The sequence below is a fragment of the Zootoca vivipara genome, chromosome 15, assembly GCF_963506605.1.
Source record: "Zootoca vivipara chromosome 15, rZooViv1.1, whole genome shotgun sequence".
Classification (NCBI taxonomy): Eukaryota; Metazoa; Chordata; class Lepidosauria; order Squamata; family Lacertidae; genus Zootoca; species Zootoca vivipara.
In genome coordinates, this window is record NC_083290.1 from 2,361,194 (window position 1) to 2,383,068 (window position 21,875).

The window sequence follows — 21,875 nt, forward strand, 5'->3', positions numbered from 1 at the left end:
CGCCCTGCGGGGTGCGGGTAGCCATTAGCGCCGGGAGCCGCCGAGTGGCGCTGCCGCGGCTGGCGCTCTAGGAGTCCCCACTCCACCGCCGCTCCTCGCCATCTCTATGGTTCCACCTCTACGCTCCACCGCCCTCCTTTCCCGGCCTACGCTCTCTGCAGCAGCCCTTGCTTTCCTTCTTCCCCATCCCCATCTCTATGACCCGGAAGCGTCGCGCGGGAAAGGCGCTCTGGCCCGCGCCGCCTCTGTAGCCCAGCGCGCTGCCGGCCTAGGCCGCCGAAGGCTGACGTTGGACAACAAAGATGGCGGCGGCGGGGGGCAGCAGCAACTACTGGGAGGGTGAGTAGGGCGGGACAGGAGGGAGGGACGGTGGGGCAGCGGGGGAAGAAGAGTGAGGGGGGGAGGCACCGGGTGAGGGGCAGGAAAATGGAGAGGGGGCTATTGGGGTTGTCAAGGGAGGGGAGGCGGCGCTTTGGCCCTGGAAGGCCTCATATTCTGCGATTGGGGAGGGCGAGGGCTTCCCAAGTGTCTATGGGGGAGGGGGCCAAGCTCAAGAAGGGGAGGGGGCTGGGGAAATGGGGTGCCTTGGTTCTATTGGGCCTCATTTCCGGAGAAGGGCTGGGGAAATTGAGTGGGGGGGGGGCGTGGTGAGGCGTGGGGCTCATCGCAGAGCATCAGGGGCCTTGTTTCCAACCAGGGTCAGCAAATGGGGGACCCACAAACAAGACATAATGGGTCTCTCTCTCTCTCTTTCTCTCACACACATGAAAAGTCCTTAGTGGTACCGGTACACTGCTCCTGTGGAAGGAGGTTCTTTTTGCCTGTCACAGCTAAGCACAGGTTAACTGCTGGGAGCTGCAGGAGGGGAGAATTTCTGTGGCTCGGGTCCTGCTTGTGGCTTCCTCCGCTGGGGCATCTGTTCATTTCACTGGGTCCGCTCAGAATAGGTTATGGGGTGTTAGGGGAGGGGGTCGTACCTCTGGTGGGGGACCACGTCATGCTCATTCTGGGGTAGTTTGTCCAGCTTTGGTCCCCACCCTGCACTTTGCTCTCACCTGTGGCTCCAGGAAGCTGTCAGCAGGCAACAGTGGTCCCACCCCAGGAATGGCTTTGACTGACTGACTAAACCAGGGGAGGGTAGCTGATGGGTCTCTCAGAACCTTGGAGAGTTAGTTACTTCCATTGCATGCGAAGACAGGCCCAGCAGATTGAGTGGATGATACCAATACAGTGGTACCTCGGTTTATGAACACAATTGGTTCCGGAAGTCTGTTCATAAACTGAAGCTTTCATAAACTGAAGTGAACTTTCCCATTGAAAGTAATGGAAAGTGGATTAATCTGTTCCAGACAGTCCGCGGAGTACTTAAACTGAAGCGTTCATAAACTGAAGAGAACTTTCCCATTGAAAGTAATGGAAAGTGGATTAATCCGTTCCAGACGGGTCTGCGGAGTACTTAAACTGAAGCGTTCATAAACTGAAGCATGGGTGTAATTGGTTCCGGAAGTCTGTTCATAAACTGAAGCGTTCATAAACTGAAGCGAACTTTCCCATTGAAAGTAATGGAAAATGAATTAATCCGTTCCAGATGGGTCCGCGGCGTTTGTAAACCGAAAATTCATAAACCGAGGTGTTCATAAACCGAGGTTCCACTGTAGTGAGTTCAACAGTCAGGAAGGCAGTTCCTGCATGTGCCGCAGAGGAAAGTGAGGGGCAGATGGGGCTTGTCAACCTGGAAGGTAGCCTATGTAGGAGAAGGAAAACTCTAATCCTAAGCGTCCGCTGCCTTGTGGGATATATTTGGGAGAAGAAAAGGCTCAGGAGTAAACCCTACACAAATCCGGAGGGGAGTCCCTAAGACGGTTGGATGGCGCCTTGTACGCCTCCTTCCAGCAACTCCTGCAGCCAAGCTGGTGCCAAACATCTTGCTCTGCTTTCCTTTGGACCACCTCAGCGAGGCTGAGAAGGGGATATTGTTGTCTGGGCAACCCAGCACCTCCGTGCACACTGGACTTTGGGGAGGTCACTTTGATGCAGGGGGTGGTCTTAACTTCACCCCAAGAGGGCACTCCGGTGTCTCTCGAGACAGATAGATGCCAACAACAGCTCTGAATAAAACTTAGTTGAATACCACCCATTTATTTATTTGTGGTGTTTATACGGTATTGTACTTTCATGCTACATTTTGTTTGTTTGTTTGTTGCAGTTATTTGCTTTCTTTTTGTTACAAAAAGTGACTTACAAATCAGTTCAAAACCAAAGCAAAATAGAAACCTAAAAACCCATTCATATGTATAAAAGGTGGGTCTGGTGTATCCTACCCCCTGAAAAGAGGCCACAAATATCTAAAACCCTCCAAATTAAGGGTCAAAGACCCAAAGGGATAAAGATAAATGCATTTGCCTGGTGCCTTAATGTAGCTAGTGATGGCATCAGTTGTACCTCCTTGGGAAGAGCAGATAAGGTAAAGGACCCCTGGACAGTTGTTGTTGTTGTTTAGTCGTTTATTCGTGTCCGACTCTTCGTGACCCCATGGACCAGAGCACGCCAGGCACTCCTGTCTTGCACTGCCTCCTGCAGTTTGGTCAAACTCATGTTCGTAGCTTCGAGAACACTGTCCAACCATCTCGTCCTCTGTCGTCCCCTTCTCCTAGTGCCCTCAATCTTTCCCAACATCAGGGTCTTTTCCAAGGATTCTTCTCTTCTCATGAGGTGGCCAAAGTATTGGAGCCTCAGCTTCACGATCTGTCCTTCCAGGGAGCACTCAGGGCTGATTTCCTTCAGAATGGATAGGTTTGATCTTGCAGTCCATGGGACTCTCAAGTGTTTCCTCCAGCACCATAATTCTGGACAGTTAAGCCCAGTCAAATTCGACTATGGTGTGCAATGCATATCTCTGCTTTCAGGCTGAAGGAGCTGGTGTTTGTCTGCAGGCATAGACAGCTTTTCCAGGTCATGTTGCCAGCATGCCTAAACCGCTTCTGGTGCACAGGACACTGTGATGAGTGCCAAAGTGCACAGAAATGCTGTTTGTCCTCCCACTGCAGCGGTACCTATTTATCCACTTGCGCTGGTATGCTTTCAAGCATCCCATAAGCAGGGAGGCACCACTGAAAAGGCCCATTCTCGTGTCACCGCCCTGCACAGCTTCCTTGGAAGGGGGCACATGGAGAGGGGCCTTGGATGCTGAATGCAGGGTTTGGGTTGGTTCATGTGGGGAGCGGCAGTCCCTGAGGTATTGAGGTTCTGAGATGCACAGGGCTTTATAGGTCGAAACCTGAAAGGTGCCTGCAGGGAGGCAAATGGTTCATTAGCATTTACATGCCCCTGGCACCCTGCTTCTCGCTTTCTCCCTCCCACCTCCCAGTAATTGGTGCTAAGAGGGACCCTGCTGTCTAAGTTGTGCTGATAGACACTTTTTATGGCTTACTGGATTAGACTGAAGGTTATCTGAAATATCTTGTTTTCCTGTGAATTTTGAAACCAGTTTTATTTTAAACGTGGAACTTTTATGTGCTGTTTTCCTTCATGAGAGTACAGCTGTTTCCAGGAGGTCCATAAACAGGCACTCCTCTTTGGTGTTCTGCCGCTAGCAACTGGTGTGTTCTGCCCCAAGCAACGGCCACCCAAGGGGTAGCTCAGTTAGTAGAGCACGAGATTCGTAATCTCAGGGTTGTGGGTTCGAGCCCCATGTTAGGCAAAAGTTGAACTAGAGGATCCTCGTGGTCCCTTCCAACTCTATGATTCTATGACCCCAGTTTTTATTTTCTTATTATAATGCTGTATAGCCTGCTTTTCTCAAAAATAAAATAAAACGGGCCATAGCTGCACGGCAGAAGCCCTCCATTTCAGTCCCCAGCATCTCCACCTAGGTCTGAGAATTGCCTCCTGCCTGAAACTGCAGAGAGCTAACTGTCAGTTAGTGTAGGCAGGGCTGAAGCTAGAGGGACCCATGATGTCACTCAGTGTACAGCAGCTTCCCATGTTCAGTATCTGGAGAGCAACAGGTTTCCCACCTCACTAGGGTGATGATGCAGTGAGAGAGCCAGTGGGGTGTCACAGAGTCATAGCTGTCAACTTCCGGATTGGAAAATAAGGGATCAGCAGTGGCACGGCACTGGAAGTCGCTTCTGCACATGTCCAGACTGCTGCTTCCTTATAAATCTGGGGGAATTACGGGATACTTTGCCATTCGGGATAACAGCGGGAAACTGATTTAAATACGGGGGTTTCCCGCGAAAAACAGGAGACTTGACAGCAATGCGCAGAGTGTCTGACTAGCACCCAAGAGTCCAGGGTTTGAATCGCCACTCGGTCATGGAGCTCCCTGGGCAACCTTGGGCCGGTCAGTGCCTCTCAGCCTAACTGACCTCACGTGGTTGCTGTGGAAATTAAATGAGCAGCAGGAAAATCATTTATGCTACCTTGAGCACCCTGGAAAAAATATGGGCTCTAAATGCAATCATTTAATCAGTAGTAGAAGCACACATTTTCTGTTCTCTTCAGCCTGTACACTGTTAAGATTTCCAAAGCAGAATGCTTTCCATTTTGCTGATCCATGACAGATCATATTAGAAGCATTGCATCTCATTACACTGTTGAAATTCATATCCATTTTCAGAAACAGAGCTGAATGAACTCCCTTCTTTTTTGCCCTTGAGGGCTTAGGAGCAGCAAAGTGTGTGTGTGGGTATGTAGGTGTGTGTGCGTGCGTGCGTGCGTGCAGGAAAGGCTCACTCCCCCCTTTCTCTTGTTGGTGCAGATCTGAGGAAGCAAGCCCGGCAGCTGGAGAATGAGCTGGACCTCAAGCTGGTCTCCTTCAGCAAGCTCTGCACCAGCTACAGCCACAGCAGCTCCCGAGAGGGAAGGCGCGACAGGTATAGGTACTACTGTCCTACTTTTCTTTTCTTTTTGACATTTTTACCATTTCAAAATAGTTTTTTTGTTTTAAACCTGTCTTTTCTCTGTTCTTTTTGAGCTTCATTACTCAAGACTCCTTCCTTGTGGTTACCAGACACAGTTTAGGGGTTGTGCCCCACCCACAATTCCTAATTGCTTTTACAGTACCTATGAGGCTACCGCTAGGGAGAGGCTTCTCCAGAAGCTTTGAGGGGCCAGGCAAAGAGGGACGTTCTGCTTCCAGGTTCTTCCCACTGCTTCTCCTAGCTGCTCTTGGCCTGTCCTGAAACCATAGCGTCTGGGGTAGCTCATCAGTGCTGTACTTTCCAGAATAGGTGTCAGGAGAGAGAGTCAAGAGCAGGTCAGCAATAAAACACCTGGTGTCAGTGAAGTGGGCACTTTATTCAAAGGAGCCAAAACAGTGCAGGCCTAGTGGTCACAGCAACTCTTCCCAGTGGGTCTTGCCCCACTGCTCCCTAAGACTCCTTCCCCAGCAACCTGAAGCTCCTTCGACTTGTCTCTCTTTGCTCTGCTCTCTTAATTCCTCTGTGTATTCTGGAAAACCAGCAGGGAGGGGAACTGATCGCAGTAGAAGGGAGAGACTCCCTGGCTGCTTCAACAACCCTCCTCCACTCCTCTCCGGCTTCCCCTTCTGCCTCTGATTCTGGACTGCCTCCTGCCCCAGACTCTTTCTGCTCATTAAACCCTGTTACCTCCTCCTCCCATTCTGCTCCATCTCCCTCTGACCACTCACTGTCCTTCCACCACCAATCCCTGGGCTCTGAGCCTTCTTCCTTCTTCCACCCTGGCTGGTGCCTCCCACCACTACTCTGCATCCAGTCAGTCCATGACAATAGGAAGCCACAGTTCAGCATCATGGCAGTTTAAAGGAACAGGCTGAAGAGCCTGGCAACAGGCACTTTTCCTCCTGTGCCTTTAAGACCCAGGAGAGCACACGTGCAACTGTTTCCCCCCTCCCTCTCTGCAGGTGAGAGCCACAGAGGCTGGCATAAGCACCTGGGATTCCTGGGCTTTTGCCTGTGGCCCATTGGTTTCCCCAGCGTTAACAGGGCCTTCTGGGTTGCACGGTCCCCCGTGACATTTTGTGACAGTTAGGCGCACCTTTTTTACTCTGCCATAATATTTACAGAGGGGTGTCTGTCTGTCTTTCTCGTCACTCAGCTCGGACACAACCCCTCTTCTGAATGGATCAAGCCAAGACCGAATGTTCGAAACAATGGCTGTGGAAATAGAGCAGCTCTTGGGGAAGGTGAGTGGGATTTCAGTCGGCTAAATTCCCAGGCCTCTGTTGTGACCTTTCAAGGTTTTTGACAGGAGCTGCTGGAGCAGCTTAAAAAACGACAGTTCAGAAAGTGGTGGCTGTGTTTCCTTAAAGTGTGTTTTCTCCCATGAGCAAAAAAGTCATCTTCTGCCTGGAATGAATGCCTTTTTCCGCTTCAATTTCCTTAACCCCCCCCCCCCTTTTAAAAGTTGTACTCTACTGCTGTGATGCAGACATTAGGGAATTTCTTAACTGCTAAGCAATTAGTAATTAAATTAGGACTGAGGTCAGATGCAGATTGATGGTCCAGGAGCCCAGCAAGTTCTCTCCTCATTCCATGAGCCATCTCCTGGAATGACCTGATTATATATAAGTATTTATCTACATCTAGGTGGCTGTAAATCATCAGAAACCCCAGAAGCCTACTTTCAAAGGTGGTAAGAAAAGGCCTTTTAAAAATTGCTGCTGCTGTTAAACAGTCAGGAGCTAAAAACCCTCTCGGAGAGCAATACTTTGGACAATTTTAGGTATTTTATGTGAGTTTTATGCTTTTTATTCATTTAGCTTTTACATAAGACACACACACACACACAAAAAAAAACTACTGTTGGTGAATGATAATAAAATTATCTCATTGTTAATAACAGGAACCCCCAAAGCATATCAAATTGCAGCTTTACATAATTTAAGTCAGATTTGTGTAAACTCCTTTTATTTCATCTCCTTTTCATTTAATCTTTGTTAAGAGAGGAACCTTTCCCTCCCTTTTTAAAGAGGCATGTTGTGATCTGCAAGGGTAACGCAGCATTTTAAGATTACCTATGTTGTATTTTATCTGAGTTAATGTCCATTGACAGTGTCTTGTGTTACTTTCGTACTGTTAAACCTTTTCTTTTGGTTTGGGATAGTCTGGTGAAAAAGGCAAACAAACAAAGGAATCTACTACTGCTGCACTTCCATCCAGAGATGTTCCAGTAGACCCCTACATGCCTTCCACCCACCCCAATTTAAACTCCCCGGAGGGTCTTGGAACGGCCTCTTTTCCTCCACCAGAACTCATGGGTTTTGCTCTTTACAAGCTCAATCCAAAAGGGGAGGCCTGAAAACATGCCAGCGTAATAAGACCTTTTTTAAATTTCTCAACACTGATGGCTTTGTCTGATTTCACACTATTGTCATTTTTGATGCACTTTGACATATTGGTTGTTGCTTATTTTCTCACCATAGACAGCCCTCGGATATGTATTCCAAAGAGAGGTATAGAAATCCTCAAAATATATGAGTTGTTTGTGCACAAATTGCATCAAACTGTACTGACTCCACCGTTGGAGCTGTATAGCTCTGTATGCCTCCCAGTTCCTGGGAACTACAGGTGGGCATAATGGTGCTGTTGTGCCCAGGTCTTACTTGTGGGCTTCTCACTGGGGCATCTGCTTGGCCACTGTGAGGAGAGGGTGCTGGATTGGATGGGCTCTCTTTGGCCTGATTCATAAAGGCTCTTGTAATGTTCTGAAGCCCCAGAACAGCATTGGGCCAAAACCGTGATTATGGAACTGTTGAGCATTTGTTTAGCAAAGCCAGTATGTTTGTTTCAGAATGCCTTCCACACCTGCCACCAGGATTGCTGCCAGCCTTGCTCCTTGTTAAAACAGCTGCTGTGTGCTCCAAAAAGCAGTGGTTTCCCTTTCCCTTTCCAAATGCATGCTTTAACTTTCCTGTGAAGAACCTGTGTCCTGTCCAACCTGTGCGCTCCCTCTTTCCCTCTCACAGCTCACGGGGATAAATGACAAAATGGCCGAGTACACCAACAGCGCCGGAGTCCCATCCCTCAACGCGGCTCTGATGCACACTTTGCAGCGGCACAGAGACATCTTGCAGGTAGGAAGAAGCTCTGGGGGTGATGCTCTGGTGTTTGCCAGACTCGGTGGCTCTTTCAGCCTGTTTAGGGAAGTCTTTAATGGCTGATGTTTTAATGTATTTTCAATCTTTTGTTGGAAGCCGCCCAGAGTGGCTGGGGAAATCCAGCCAGATGGGCGGGGTAGAAATAAATAATAATTATTACAATTATTATAACATACTTGATTGGCACCTAGCAGTCGCTGGCCTAGTCCACGCATCACTGTAAACTGTGGTTAATAGTTGATCTGTCCCACATTGCTCACCCCCCAGCCTTGGGCAGGAAGAAACCAGTTGCTATCACTTTCTTATATACCATATGTTTACAGCTTGTGGCTTCGCCCAAAGAATCCTGAGAACTTTATTTCCCAGGATCAGGGCTGTAGCTTAGTGGTAGAGAATCTGCTTTCCAAGCGGAAGGTCTCCAGTTCGATCCCCAGCAGCATCTGCAGGTAGGGCTGAGAAGGACTCCCACCCTGAGACCCAGGAGAGCTGCTGCCAGTCAGTGTAGCCTCGATAGACCAAGTCTGACTCCGTATAAGGCAGCTTCCCATGTGCCTATAGTTAAGGGAGTTTGGGAGTTCTGGCTGTGCAGGGGGAACTACGGTTCCCAGGATTCTTGGGTGGGAGAGGAATGTGCTTTAAAGGTAGAACAAACCATGACCTTTCAACCAACATTGAAGATTGACTATGGATTTGTTTTGCATTCATCAGTTAGTTTTTATCATTTATACATGCTCTTTGCCTGGAAGGTAGGGTATTACAACTGCAGAAGTAAATACACAACGATCAAGTATTTTTTTTTTAAAAAAAACATCTGTTTTGTAAAGCCTGCAGGTTGTATCCAGTGAGGTGGTAAGTTAAAGAACGCACAAGCTGGCAACCTTGCTGTGAAGTAAGTTGCACAATCTATCGTACAACGAGTTTCTGCTGGCAGAACTGTTTCACTGCTTGCACAGTGTTAAAACTCATCTGTCCTCTAGCACAAGAGCCTTTGCCCTAGTGGACAGAGAACGTTGGATACAGCCCTGTATGTCTTAAGAGTATAGAATCATAGAGTTGGAAGAGACCACAAGGGCCATCCAGTCCAACCCCCTGCCAAGCAGGAAACACCATCAAAGCATTCCTGACAGATGGCTGTCAAGCCTCCGCTTAAAACCTCCAAAGAAGGAGACTCCACCACACTCCTTGGCAGCAAATTCCACTGTCGAACAGCTCTTACTGTCAGTAAGTTCTTCCTAATGTTTAGGTGGAATCTTCTTTCTTGTAACTTGAATCCATTGCTCCGTATCCGTTTCTCTGGAGCAGCTGAAAATAACCTTTCTCCCTCCTCTATATGACATCCTTTTATATATTTGAACATGGCTATCATATCACCCCTTAACCTTCTCTTCTCTTCTGGTCAGGGATGATGACCAGTTCCCCATTCCCCGATGACCAGTCTCTTGGATAAGTGGGTCCCAAGCCTCATAGGGCTTTTGTACATCAAAACCAAGACCTTGAATTGGGTAGCTAATTGGCTTCGGGTGCAAATGCTTCAGGGGCAGAGTTTCCATGGTCCCTCGGTGAGAATCCCAATGGAATTTTCACAGCTGCAACTTGCATTAGCTGCAGCTTCCAAGCCGTCTTCAAGGGCAGCATAGGGTGCATTGCAGGAGTCCAGTTAGGACATTATTAGAGCATGAAGTACAGTGGGCAAGCTGGCCCTGTCTGGGAACAAACCAGCAGCAGCCAGAAATAGGTGCTCCGTCCTCTAGAGGCCGCTTAGACATTCACCAACACCATAGGAATTAGACACACCCCAAGACTATAGAGCTGGTCTTCCAGGGTGAGTGTCTCTCCTTCTCGTAGAGTTTTGCTTGTTCTGTGAGCTAGTAGGGAGGAGCAAATTGGTCAAGATTGGTGCGTTGGCAGTACACAGTTAGCTACGGTTTACTGTTGTGTGTGAACAAGGCTGCCATGTCATGTATGAAGTCCTGGACATCTCCCAGAGAATAAATGTGACCCTGATCCTGTTCTTAAATGGGTTGCAGCCGCAACTCTTAGGCTAGAGTAGGCATCTACTGAGCCAGAGTCCTTGGTAGACCTGTTTCTGTATGAGCCTTAGTTTTACACCTGGTACATACTGTAGGACAGCCGTCCCACAAGCTGGCGCCCTTCGGGTGTTATTGGACTCCAACCCTCCTCATCCCTGAACACCGTTTGCAGGGTCTGCTGGGAGTTGTAGTTCAGAACATGTGGAGGGGGTCAGTGGGTTGGGAAAGGCTCTCGGACGATTTGTAATGTTTTGAGCTTCACCCTTAGAGGAAGAACCGCACTTCTCAAAGTCTAACATGCTTGGAATCTTTTGCTCTTGTTACAGGACTACACACACGAATTCCACAAAACCAAAACCAACTTCTTGGCAGTGCGGGAAAGAGAGAATCTCATGGGTTCGGTGCGGAAGGATATCGAGTAAGTTAGCGCTATCTGCATTCGTTAGTGGCCTTTACCTGAGCCCCACCAGGGCAGAAAGGCATTCTTGGTGACCCAGAGCCCAAGGGTAGAGAATGTTTTTCAGCCTGAGGGCCACATTGCCTTCTGGGCAGCCTCTTGAGGACTGCAGGCCATTGGTGGACAGAGCCAGAGGAGAAAGTGACTGGGGCAGCGAAGGTTCATTCATTTCTACACACACCCCTCTCCAAGCCAGCAGAGAGGCAGATCGGAGTTCAAGGGCACAGTCCCAGCCAGGCAAAAACACTTGAGGTGGAAGCAAAGAAGGGCCAGCGAGGGCAAGGCCTTGGGGGGGGTCCGGGGGGGGAGCAATGGACTCCCAACTCCCATCACACCCAGCCAGCTTAGCCCAATGATCAGGGACAATTGTAGTCCAACAACGTCTGGGGTCCCAAGATTGAAGAAGTCTGGTGTGATGGAGTTAGCTTTCAAAGGCAAGGCTCTTTGTAAGAGACTCCAAAGAGGAGCAGGGGGAGAGACGCAGCAAAATTTTCTGTTCCAATAAAACCTAGGCTGACAGAGCATGGAAAAGATAGTTTGCCACATTCCCAAGAAAAATATGCCCTGGGAATTTCTCTTTTGCTTCCCCAAAGCTGTGCAGGATTTGCCAACAACAAGAATCGGGTCTTTGCTTTATGCAATTAGCCACTCCCTGGTTGTGTTTTCCCTCCAGCAAATATTTACTTTCCTGGAGGCCGCTGCTGTTTTGAATGGAGATCAGCCTGTGGCTGCCTTCTGTCTGCTGAGAACCGCAGAATAGCCTTTTGTCCTCCAGAACAGCAAAAGTAGCACTATGTTGCTGCGATTGGCAACTGGCTTTTTCACAGGGGCTACAATTTGAATTGCCCAAATGGTGAAAGGAGCAGCAAGACTGACCCTGCCTGTTGATTCACTCCCAGGCGACTTGGTGGCGCTGCCAACATTCTGTTCTGGGGCTTGGGGCCTGCAGACACTGTTAGAAACTGAGATATATAAACTAGGCACCAAGTGGCTCCTTGAGCCAAGATTACAGTCACCAAAACAGAATGCCTAGTTGCCATTTTGTGGCTAGGCGGCTCTAAAGTCTTATTTTTAAAATGATGGACTGACTGTGATTGATTACCACTTAAACATCTGACTAGTTCAGATGACAGCCTTGAGCTAGGTTAAGAGCTTTGAGAACTTGAAGAAGAAAAGTCCCTTGATCCAGGGACAGTCCGCATATATATATTGGCCTATCCCAACCTCTTTTTCTTAATGGTGACATGGACCATTCATAACATAGGAATATTCTTCTGTGAGCTGGGCAGTGGGGCAGGGTAAGTGAAGACAAGCTGCAACAATTAACTATAACATTGTTCATTGCTCCTGCAATCTCATTTTTTGGGGACTTTTTCTACCTTTATCTTCCAGGTCCTACAAAAGCGGGTGTGGCGTCAACAACAGAAGGACAGAGCTTTTCTTAAAGGAACACGAGCACCTTCGGAAGTAAGTCTGTGCCTGGTATCGGATTATTCCTCAAAGATAATCAGACATTTCCAGCAGGGGTGGCCGTGTTAGACTCTTGCAGCCAGAAAAGCCAAGGAGCCTTGTGCCACCTTAAAGCAGGGGTGGGCACTGCCCATTAGGCCTGGTTAGGCAAAACGTGGGGAGCCCAACAGCAGGTGGCGCCAGAGAAAACAAATTCTGGCTTTGTCCATGTCCGTCCTCCATCCTGCTGATTTCTACGAGGGACAACACTGAGACTAAAGAGGAGGAAGATGGCAGGCAGGGCAACCTCCTGGATTGGTTATGAGTAGAAAGCCAGGCAGGTGAGAGGCTGGCTGAGAGCAGGCTGTGGCTGGTGGGGCACAGTCTCATTCATCCAAATGGGCAATGTGACCCTGCTGGCTGGGGTTGGAGTGTTAGGGGGGGAAAGCAAATCAGTAAAAATACTTTTAAAAAACACACAACGTACTGATTTCACAGTGCCTTTTATGAAACTGCATTCCTAAAAAAAAATTAAAAAATGCAGGGAAATGTGATAGCAGCAGGATACTTTCTGCAAAAGCCATAGCAGCATGTGGGCTCCAGGGGGCGCTCTTCCCCTCTAGAAGAGCCGCTCTCCAATATCTGCTCCTGTTGAAGGCAGTTTTGTTATTTTCTGTAATCAAAGGTGCATGAAAACCTCTTACAGGAAATGGCTTTTTAAAATTTTGCTTGGTTGTGATAGGCCAAGGAATCTGATAAACCGCGTCTGTGCATCCCTCCATTATCCCATGGGGCTCTTGCTGGCATTTGCAAAGTTTGGAAGGGCTGAGGGAGGGGCATCCATTGATTTTCACTTGCTGGGTGTCTATTGCGAATAGATAATGGGCAAATGCTATTAGTTAGGAGTGTCCTGAAGCTTTGAGCACCTTCTGGCTTTGAAATGTTGGTGGAGGAAGGGAGCGTGCAGTGTAGTGGGTGGAGCAGGAACGGGGGACCTGCGGGCTATTTGGTGGCAGCAGTAGGCTGAAGAATGGGAAGCAGCACCGTCTTTGCGATCAGTACTTTGCCAAGTTAAAGCCAGTTCTGCCCTAAGAGAAACTAGATTCCGTGACCTGCATAAATCATACCGCATGCTCTGTTCCCTAGGGAGGGGAGCCATGAGCTGCTCAACAGGGATCCGAAGCACCCCCACCCACCCCCCACAGTCCATAATAGCAGCCCTACTCTGTTACCTCTCTGACTACTTAGATTTCAGCAGATAGGCCACTGCCTTATGCATGCCATAAGGACTAGAAACTTCATATTTAAAGGCAAAAGGCCAAAGTTCTGAACAAGCGAAATTCTGCACCTGGTACTACATTCTGCAGTCTGTGGATTTTTACTTCCATTGGGTTTTATGAACTTCCATTGGGTTTTCTGCACAAATCCCATTGTGACAAATAAGGAGCAACTCCCATTTATCATGGTTTATGACAATTTCTGTGCCAGATTGATTCCTGGTGCATTGTGGCCCCTCATGCATAATTTGCAGGTATCGCAGATTTGCAGGTACAGCACCTGTCAGGCAAGTCCCCAAGGATTCATTTATCTTGAATATTCTTAATAAGAAAGCACAAGACTTTGAGTGTGTGTGTGTGTGTGTGTGTGTGTGTGTGTGTGTGTTGATGGATATGCCACAAATCTTGACTAAAAAAAGACATCTATTCATCACATCTTTTCTAATATGGTTTTTGACTGAAAGCTAATTGAGTTGGCTGCTGAGGCTGATAAAACACTTTCTCAATCCATCTCGTGGAAGACAACCTCCCTTTCCAGGTTGATAGAGGACAGGTAGATTCCCTTCCTCCCTTGAGTTTTAGGAAGTCATCCATCAGTTTCTGGCCAGATGAGAGGAGCAGTCCCTCCCCTCCACTAGAAGTCTGAGAATATGAAAAGATAAGAACTCTGCTGGATCAGGCCAAAGGGGGGGGCATCTTAAGCTAGTATCCTGTTTTCACAGTGGCCAACCAGTTGTCTTTTATGGGAAATGCACAAACTGGAGTCAAGCACAAGAGCCCTCTCCCCTCCTGCGGTTTCCAGCAACTGGTATTTGTAAGCATCGCTGTCTCCAACTGTGGAGGCAGAGCGGAGCCATCCTGGCTGGCAGCCATCAAAAGCCCTCAATGAGTTTGTCTAATCCTCTTTTAAAGCCATCCAAGTTGGTCACCGTCACAGCCTCCTGCAGGAGCGAGTTCCATAGGTTACCCATGACCTTGTGTGAAGAAAACAGGCTTTCTTTTATCTATTCTGAGTCTTCCGACATTCATCCCCGAGTTCTAGCGTTATGAGAAAAGGAGGAAACTCTTCTCTATCCAGTCTCTCTTCCACTTCTCGTGTGGCCAACTTGAATACTTTAGCTTTGACCCGGGGATTCAGGCACTGCTCTCTTTCCTCGCGGCCCAGCCCCACCTCCTTCCTCCGCTTAATTGCCGTGGACGTTTGTGGCACTCTGGGTAGGTGGCTTGTCAGGATCGATGCACTTCTGGCCCTGCTGCTACGGACGAGGGTTTTTCTGGCCGGAAAGCCTTGCGCTCCTAATGCCATTTCCTTTTGAGAGTGGGGCTCTGTAGCCCAGAGCAGAGAGAGAGGCAGCAGCCGTAGTGTGGCAGCTTTGATTGTAGGGATTTGCAACCTCACATCGTCCAAAAAGTATTTTGCCTTTAGCTCGGTGGGCATTTTGCCTATTTTATTATGATCATTTACAAAAAATGTAATATCCAAGGCTTTGAGGCTAGAGTGCTTATAGCAGGGGTCCCCAAATTTACGTTGCCGAGGGCCGGTGCCGCCAGTGCCAATTGTGCTGTGAGCCGGAGCACGTGGGAGCTGTTTGCAGCGCACTTCCGGGTCACCGGAACAGCAGAAAGAGCTTGTGCGCATGCGCACGGAGGTTCGCCGGAAATGACGCTTGGGCATGCACACAAGCTATTTCCGACGCTCCGGCGACCAGGAAGTGGGCAGCCGCGCCGTTAAGAGCACACGGCAGGAGTGGGTGGGGGGTGCCAGGGGCCGCATAAGAAAGCCTCACGGGCCGCATCCGGGCCCCGGGCCTTAGTTTGGGGAAGCCTAGCTTATAGCATGCTTGCGTTCTTGAAACCATATGGAAGATAACTTGCGGTTACTGATTCCTCAGCTGTAGTTCCCCCTACCTACCCTGATTGCCAGCTGGATGGTGCCCCTCTTTCGTTTTCCCCACAGGATGTTTTCAAGCAGTGTGTTTTCCATACTGCTTCGTCTCAGTGTTTGTTTAGCCAGGCCAGGTGGAGGAATTGGAAACCCACCCACCCCCGACGCCTGTGCAAGCCTTGATGTATGTTGACGGATTCTCTGCTCAGGAATTAGCTCTGTTGCTTCAGCCTTTGCAAAGGAGACCGCAGCTTCCACTCAGGAGCTTACCTTACCGGTAGCCACAGATTAATGGGCCCGTTTCCAAACACACAGGGTTGTTTTGCAACTGTTCTTGAAGCCCGTAAATATTCATTTATTAGACTTATTAGTCGCTTGTCACCCAAAGGTCTCCAAGCATCTTACAACAAAGGAAAGATATGCAATACATAGTACCATGGGGGGGAAGTTGGGGAGGGGGGATTCATGTAATACATTAATATTTCATATAACATGACATCCATTTATTTTAAAAGGTGAAATAATAAGCAAAGCAATACTCGGATCCACTAATTAACAAATAAACAAAACCTCAACCTCCCCCTAGACCAAGAATCATTCACATTGAACCAACAATTCCCCCCCCCTAACCTATGGTTACCTTTTTTTTTCAAGGAATCCGGGGACACTTTAAAAATAATAATTCATGCTTTATTATTTTAGGAAAGGATTTCCCAGAGGGTTTTTAGGGGGGGACCCCAAAGTTGTCGGGTGCACACCTCAACACAAGGCAGGTGGAGAAGCCCATCTACAAACATAAAAACGCCCCAAAAAAGAGGGGGGGGGAGATCGAGTAAAGGTGCTTGCTGGTCTTGGGAAAACACACATTAAAACACACACACAAGGCTCCATCTCTCTCTCTCTCTCTGTCTCGCAACGCAGCACAGCTCTTTTCTAGGCTTCTGCTCCTCTTCTTCACCGCCTCAGCGCCTCGCCCGCTGGAACTTTGGCTGGCTGGAACTTTGATGTGGCCGGGACCTCTGGCGCTGTTCGCTGCCTTGGCACCCGCCATGTTGTCTTGCCAAAAGCCCCCAGGCATAAATCAGGGGGTATTAATTTATATCCGGGGACATTCCTGGGACAGATTTTGTCCGGGGACAGATTGGTGAATCTGGGGACTGTCCCCAGGAACCAGGGACGTCTGGTAACCCTACTTTAACCTCCCTACCCCACCCCAGGAGTCTGGGGTCAAGGCCAGCTGTTAAAAATCCGTGTAGTAGCAAAGCAGGAAGATGGTAACAAAAGATTTAGCTCAGGCATCCCCAAACTGCGGCCCTCCAGATGTTTTGGCCTACAACTCCCATGACCCCTAGCTAACAGGACCAGTGGTCAGGGATGATGGGAATTGTAGTCCAAAACATCTGGAGGGCCGAAGTTTGGGGATGCCTGATTTAGCTGCTGGTGGGAGTGCAGTTGTCAAGGCTGGCTGTTTCAAATCAAGGGTGGGTGGGTGGGTGTTAGGGAGGGAGCAGGGTCCTCCGGGGATGTATACAGGCAACTCCCGTTTTGCATGCGTTCAATGCACGCGCGACCACTGAAACATAGGCCGTTTCCACCCCAGAAGAGGGTGGGGCAGAGCATCTGCTTGGCATGCAGAAGGACCCTAGCATGCCCAGGTAAGGCTGGGAGAGAGAGGCCTGGGGTCTTGCTCTATGTTACAGGAAGAACCAAAGCTCAGTGGCAGAGCTTTGCATGCAGAAAGTCCCAGGCTCAATCCCCAGGGGCATCTCCAGTAAGGGTAGGAAAAAGCTGCTGCCAGTCAGTGTTGACAGTATTGAGCTAGAGGGACCAGTGGCTTGACATGCTGTTGCCTTGGGCTGGTGGGAGCCATAGTCCAGAACATATGGACGGCACCCAGTTAAGTAAGGCTAAGTTAGAGCCTTAAGCATTACACCTAGCACTCCAGACTGCTCTCTGAAGCAAGTGGGTCACCAGTGTAGGTGGCGTAAACCCCAGAAATTGTGGCGTTGGAAGGGACCCCCAAGGGTCATCCAGTCCAACCCCCTGCAATGCAGGAATCTACCAGAGCATCCCTGACAGATGGCCATCCAACCCCTGTTTGGAAACCTCTGCTCAAGGAGAGTCCATCCCACCCCCCTTTTGAGGCAGCCCTTTCCGCAGTTTAGTTGGAATCCTAATGTTTGTTTGCATTAGGGATGCCCAAGCAAACATGCTCTTCTGCCCATCCTGCGTATGAGTAATAAGCGAAGCAGCCTGCTGGGTTTCCTTGATGACCAGCTCTGCAAAGCACCTCTCCCTTTCCCTGCCCCACTTTCCCCAGCTAATACTCTTTTAGGCGGGCAGAGTAAATAATTCATCCATTTGTGTGGTTCTTCTTTCTCCCCCCACCCCCACCCTCACCCCACCGTCCCTCCTGTAGCGGGCGAGGCTTTCCATCAAATGGAGGCACAGGGCTGGGTGATGAATGGACAGGCTTCAGCTGCTCATCCTGCAAAGTGCTGGGCTAAGAGGAAATGAGTTTGTCAGCTCAGCACTCACTTCTCTGTGTGTGTGTTTTTGGAGAGTGTAGCCCTGAGAGCTTCCGAAGCTTAATGGCTTGTGGGGGCAGGGGAGGAGTAGTTTCCTAAATCCGCACTGAAGGAATTCATTTATATGTACTGTAAAGTGTTTTGGTTTTTTCTGGGGGGGCAGTATAGTTAAAGCCTGCCTTCTCTCCATCAAGACCTGGTTTACCTCTGAAGGGTGGGAGCTCTTGGCGTCAGGCCTTGCTATGTGGCCTTCCCTGAATGCCTGCAGTTCTGCTCACCCCCCACCCACCCCTCAAAACAGATATCGCACAACTGGAAAAGGTTCAGAAAAGGGCAGCCCAGTGTGTTCAGGGGGGCGTGGAGCAACTCCCCTATGAAAGAAGCCAACTTGGATGGCTCTAAAGGAGGATTGGACTTATACATGGCGGGTAAAAACTAATATTATTATTATTTCTACTACCATACTACTATTTTATTTTACTTTTTTATGCCACCCATAAGACTGGGCTGCCTCAGCCACTGTGGGTGGCTCCCAGCAAAATATGAAAAGCACAATAAAACATCAAACATTAAAAACATTTTCATAGTTATCCGGCGGGCCGCTGTGGAAACAAGATGCTGGATTAGATGGGCCGTTGGCCTGATCCAGCAGGCTCTTCTTACCTTTTTCTCTTGAAACATTTGGGCATTGGTGTCTCTTAGAGTAAAGGCAAGCCAAGGGAGGGCGTTCCACAAACGGGGAGCCACCACTGAAAAGGCCCTGTCACAGGTCCATGGCCGTCAAGCAGAGCATGGCTTAGAAGCATGGCCCACCACTGGAGCCAGGAAGCTCTGGGGAGGCTGGCCCAGTAAGGCAGCAAAGGCAAGTAGTCGGATAACTTAGGGACCTGGTTCTCCACAGGCAGCACAGATGCCCCATCGGGTCTGCTGGTTCTTGGGGGCTTATTCCAGGGTTTAGCTTTCCTAGGCAGTGGCCATGTGGAATATGCATTGGTATAGTGAGGGGTTTTTTTTAGCCATCCATACCCATTGCATACGGGACTCAGGTGGCGCTGTGGTTAAACCACTGAGCCTAGGGCTTGCTGATCAGAAGGTCGGCGGTTCGAATCCCTGTGACGGGGTGAGCTCCCGTTGCTTGGTCCCAGCTCCTGCCAACCTAGCAGTTCGAAAGCACGTCAAAATGCAAGTAGATAAATAGGAACCGCTACAGAGGGAAGGTAAACGGTGTTTCCATGTGCTGCTCTGGTTTGCCAGAAGCGGCTTTGTCATGCTGGCCACATGACCTGGAAGCTATACGCCAGCTCCCTCAGCCAATAATGCGAGATCAGCGTGCAACCCCAGAGTCGGTCACGACTGGACCTAATGGTCAGGGGTCCCTTTACCTTTACCCATTGCATACAGAGAGCTGTGTTGTGTAGGAACCAGCAGGAAGTGACGTCTACTGATTCTCCTCCTCTCCACCACTGTTGTGAAGGGTAGCAGACTGCTGGAGTATGAGGAGAAAGCCCAGGGGGATCTTGTCGGTGAGCCGCTCTGCCATATTGACCGATGGGGCCACTCCCCGTCTCCCCCCTCGGAGTTCCCGTTTATGGAAACAGTGGCTGTGATGGAGGAGCACAGTTACATAACGGAGCCAGGCAGGTCCTCGAACAGCTTAATTAGGGTTTTTCTGCGTGCCTGTGAGTGCGTGCGCGGGATGCTCCAAGGGGCAGAGGAGCTCTCCTGGACTTCTTTATTACTGTATTACCATTACTATTGTTGTTTGTATTTATAAATAACCGGCATGAAAGGCAGATGCGGTAGAGAGAGAGTGGGCTTGCTTGAGCATCATTAGTACAAATAACAGCCGGTCTTTTATGTCTGTACATGCATTTATTTCATCTGTTTTCTCTGGCAAGGGATTTACCCTATATATAATCAGAGCACAAGAGCTAGTACAGCAGTTTTACATATATATATATATAGAGAGAGAGAGAGAGAGAGAGAGAGAGAGCTATCATGCACACACAATAATTTGTGCAGCACTTTTCTCTTCATATATACTGGCTCTGGCTCGTGTTCCTGGTCATAGCAAATGTCAGCCCTTTCCGCCACCTTCCAGGGCCAAAAGTGGTGTGCATGTTAGCAGTCACACATCAATTGGACGCATGCAGAATGGTCACTGCTTGTATATCAGAACACAAGAACTTGTGCAGCAGTTTTCTATGTATATACTAGAACACAAGAACTCATAGAACTGTTTTCTCTCCCTCCCCCCCCTTTACCGTGTTTCTTAGTGTTTCTCATATTATAAGACACGTCTTATATTTATTTTTTCCTCAAAAAAAAACACTGGCTTATTTTCAAGGGATGTCTTATTTTTTTCCTCCTTCTCCTGCCGCGGCCGGCATTGCTGCTGCGCCTATCACTATGTCTTATTTTCGGGGTATGGCTTATATTCCTTGAGAGCTTAAAAATCCTGCTACGGCTTATTTTATGGGTATGTCTTAAAATATGAGAAACAGGGTATATATCAGAACACAAGAACTTAAACAGCAATTTTCAGCAATTGAGACCTGAGGTTCCACCTTTTGCCCAAAAAGCATTTTGGGGACCCACTTTTTTTTTGTTAATTGTTTATTTGTACAGTGATCATAGAATCATAGAGTTGGAAGAGACCACAAGGGCCATCCAGTCAAGCAGGAAACACCATCAAAGCATTCCTGACAGATGGCTGTCAAGTCTCCGCTTAAAAGAAGGAGACTCCACCACACTCCTTGGCAGCAAATTCCACTGTCGAACAGCTCTTACTGTCAGGAAGTTCTTCCTAATGTTGAGGTGGAGTCTTCTTTCTTGTAGCTTGAATCCATTGCTCCGTGTCCGCTGATCATGCTTTGACCCACTGCAACCCAGTAGTTCAGGAGTTGAGAAGTCTTTCTCCCCCCACCCCCAGCCCAAGGGCCGCATTCCTTCCCAAGCAACCTTCTGGGGAAGCAGTGGATGCAGATTCTGCACACCCTCCTCTCTCTCTTCTCCATCCAGGAGGCATGACCATAGTTCAGGGACACTTTTTCAGCCCGGCAGAAGCAGTCACGGGAGGATGTGAAGCAGGGCCAGGGAGGGGTGTGGCCTTGAGAAAGGAGGCGTGGCTGGGAAGGAGGTGTGGTCTGGGGAGATTACCGAGGGCCACATAAAGAGGCCCAGGCTTGAGGGTCCCTCCCTTCTATCTACTTGCAGATTCTGACCAGTGCTGTCTAGGGCTAATGGGAGTTGCCGTCCAAAACACTCAGAGAACATTAGGTCTGCAAAGGCTGGTACAAACTGATTCTATTATATTCTTCCCTGTTTGATTCTTATGACTGCCAGTTCATAAGCACAAAGAGCGCCTGGTCACCACACTCTTTAACATTTGCTCTATTAGATTTTCATAGTATTTTGAGTATTCCAAGCCCCAAATCACGGGCAGAGCAAGGGTAATAGAGGGTGGGTGCAGGCAAATCTGTTTATGCCCTTGGCTTTCCTTTCGGTTGGCAGTTCATGTCAGAGGAGGTGAGCTTCCAGCCAGTGGAGGGGAGAGAAATGGCATTGTTGCAAGACTTCTTTGGGGTGGCCATTCCAGGGCAAGCCTCCCTAACGGCAACAAGTATTTATTTGCTTGATCGTAAACCCACAGCAAATGCGCATTGTTTGGACCAGGTGTGGCAAACCTCAGCCTTGCAGGGTATACTTTGTTCATTAGTTACTGGAAGCCTGGCGTTGACAGAGTGAGGTGTGCAAGATTGGAGCTAAGGAGGCATCACCTTCTACCAAGACAGACCATTGTTCCATCAAACTTAGCTTTGCCCACACTGGCTGGCAGTGACTCCGGAGTGTCAGTCAGAGATTGCCCTCGACCCTTCCCAAGTTTGAACCCAGGATCTTCTTCATGCAGATCAGGTATTCTGTCAGTGGGCTCTAAGTTTTATGAAATACATAAATAAACGGAGCGTAGGGTTCAAGGGCACCTCCCATGCACAGGAGTCTGTCTGCACTGTGCCCAAAATTCCTTTATCCTTATGGCGCTTCTGCGTCCAACCCACCCACCCTCGGTCCTGCCAGCAGAGTCTGCAAAGGGCTCCAACGGAGCCTGGCTCTTAACTGGACAAGGCGTCTCCACTTGCCAGATCGCAACGTAGCTTTTAAGAGCT

General features: G+C 49.0%; 1 protein-coding gene across 2 annotated transcripts in view; it reads left to right on the plus strand.

Annotated features, from left to right (window-relative positions):
- The first annotated feature begins 217 nt into the window (after window positions 1-217).
- Window positions 218-21,875, plus strand: part of GOSR1 (golgi SNAP receptor complex member 1) — a 47,601-nt gene continuing 25,943 nt past the window's right edge. The window contains exons 1-6 of one of the 2 annotated variants that reach the window (XM_060283078.1): window positions 218-339; window positions 4,763-4,883; window positions 6,082-6,169; window positions 7,952-8,059; window positions 10,440-10,531; window positions 11,963-12,037. In XM_060283078.1, coding sequence (XP_060139061.1) covers window positions 303-339; window positions 4,763-4,883; window positions 6,082-6,169; window positions 7,952-8,059; window positions 10,440-10,531; window positions 11,963-12,037 — 521 coding nt within the window. In that variant the 5' untranslated portion in view covers window positions 218-302. The remainder of the gene's footprint in view (window positions 340-4,762; window positions 4,884-6,081; window positions 6,170-7,951; window positions 8,060-10,439; window positions 10,532-11,962; window positions 12,038-21,875) is intronic. The other variant, XM_060283079.1, reaches the window with a different exon arrangement.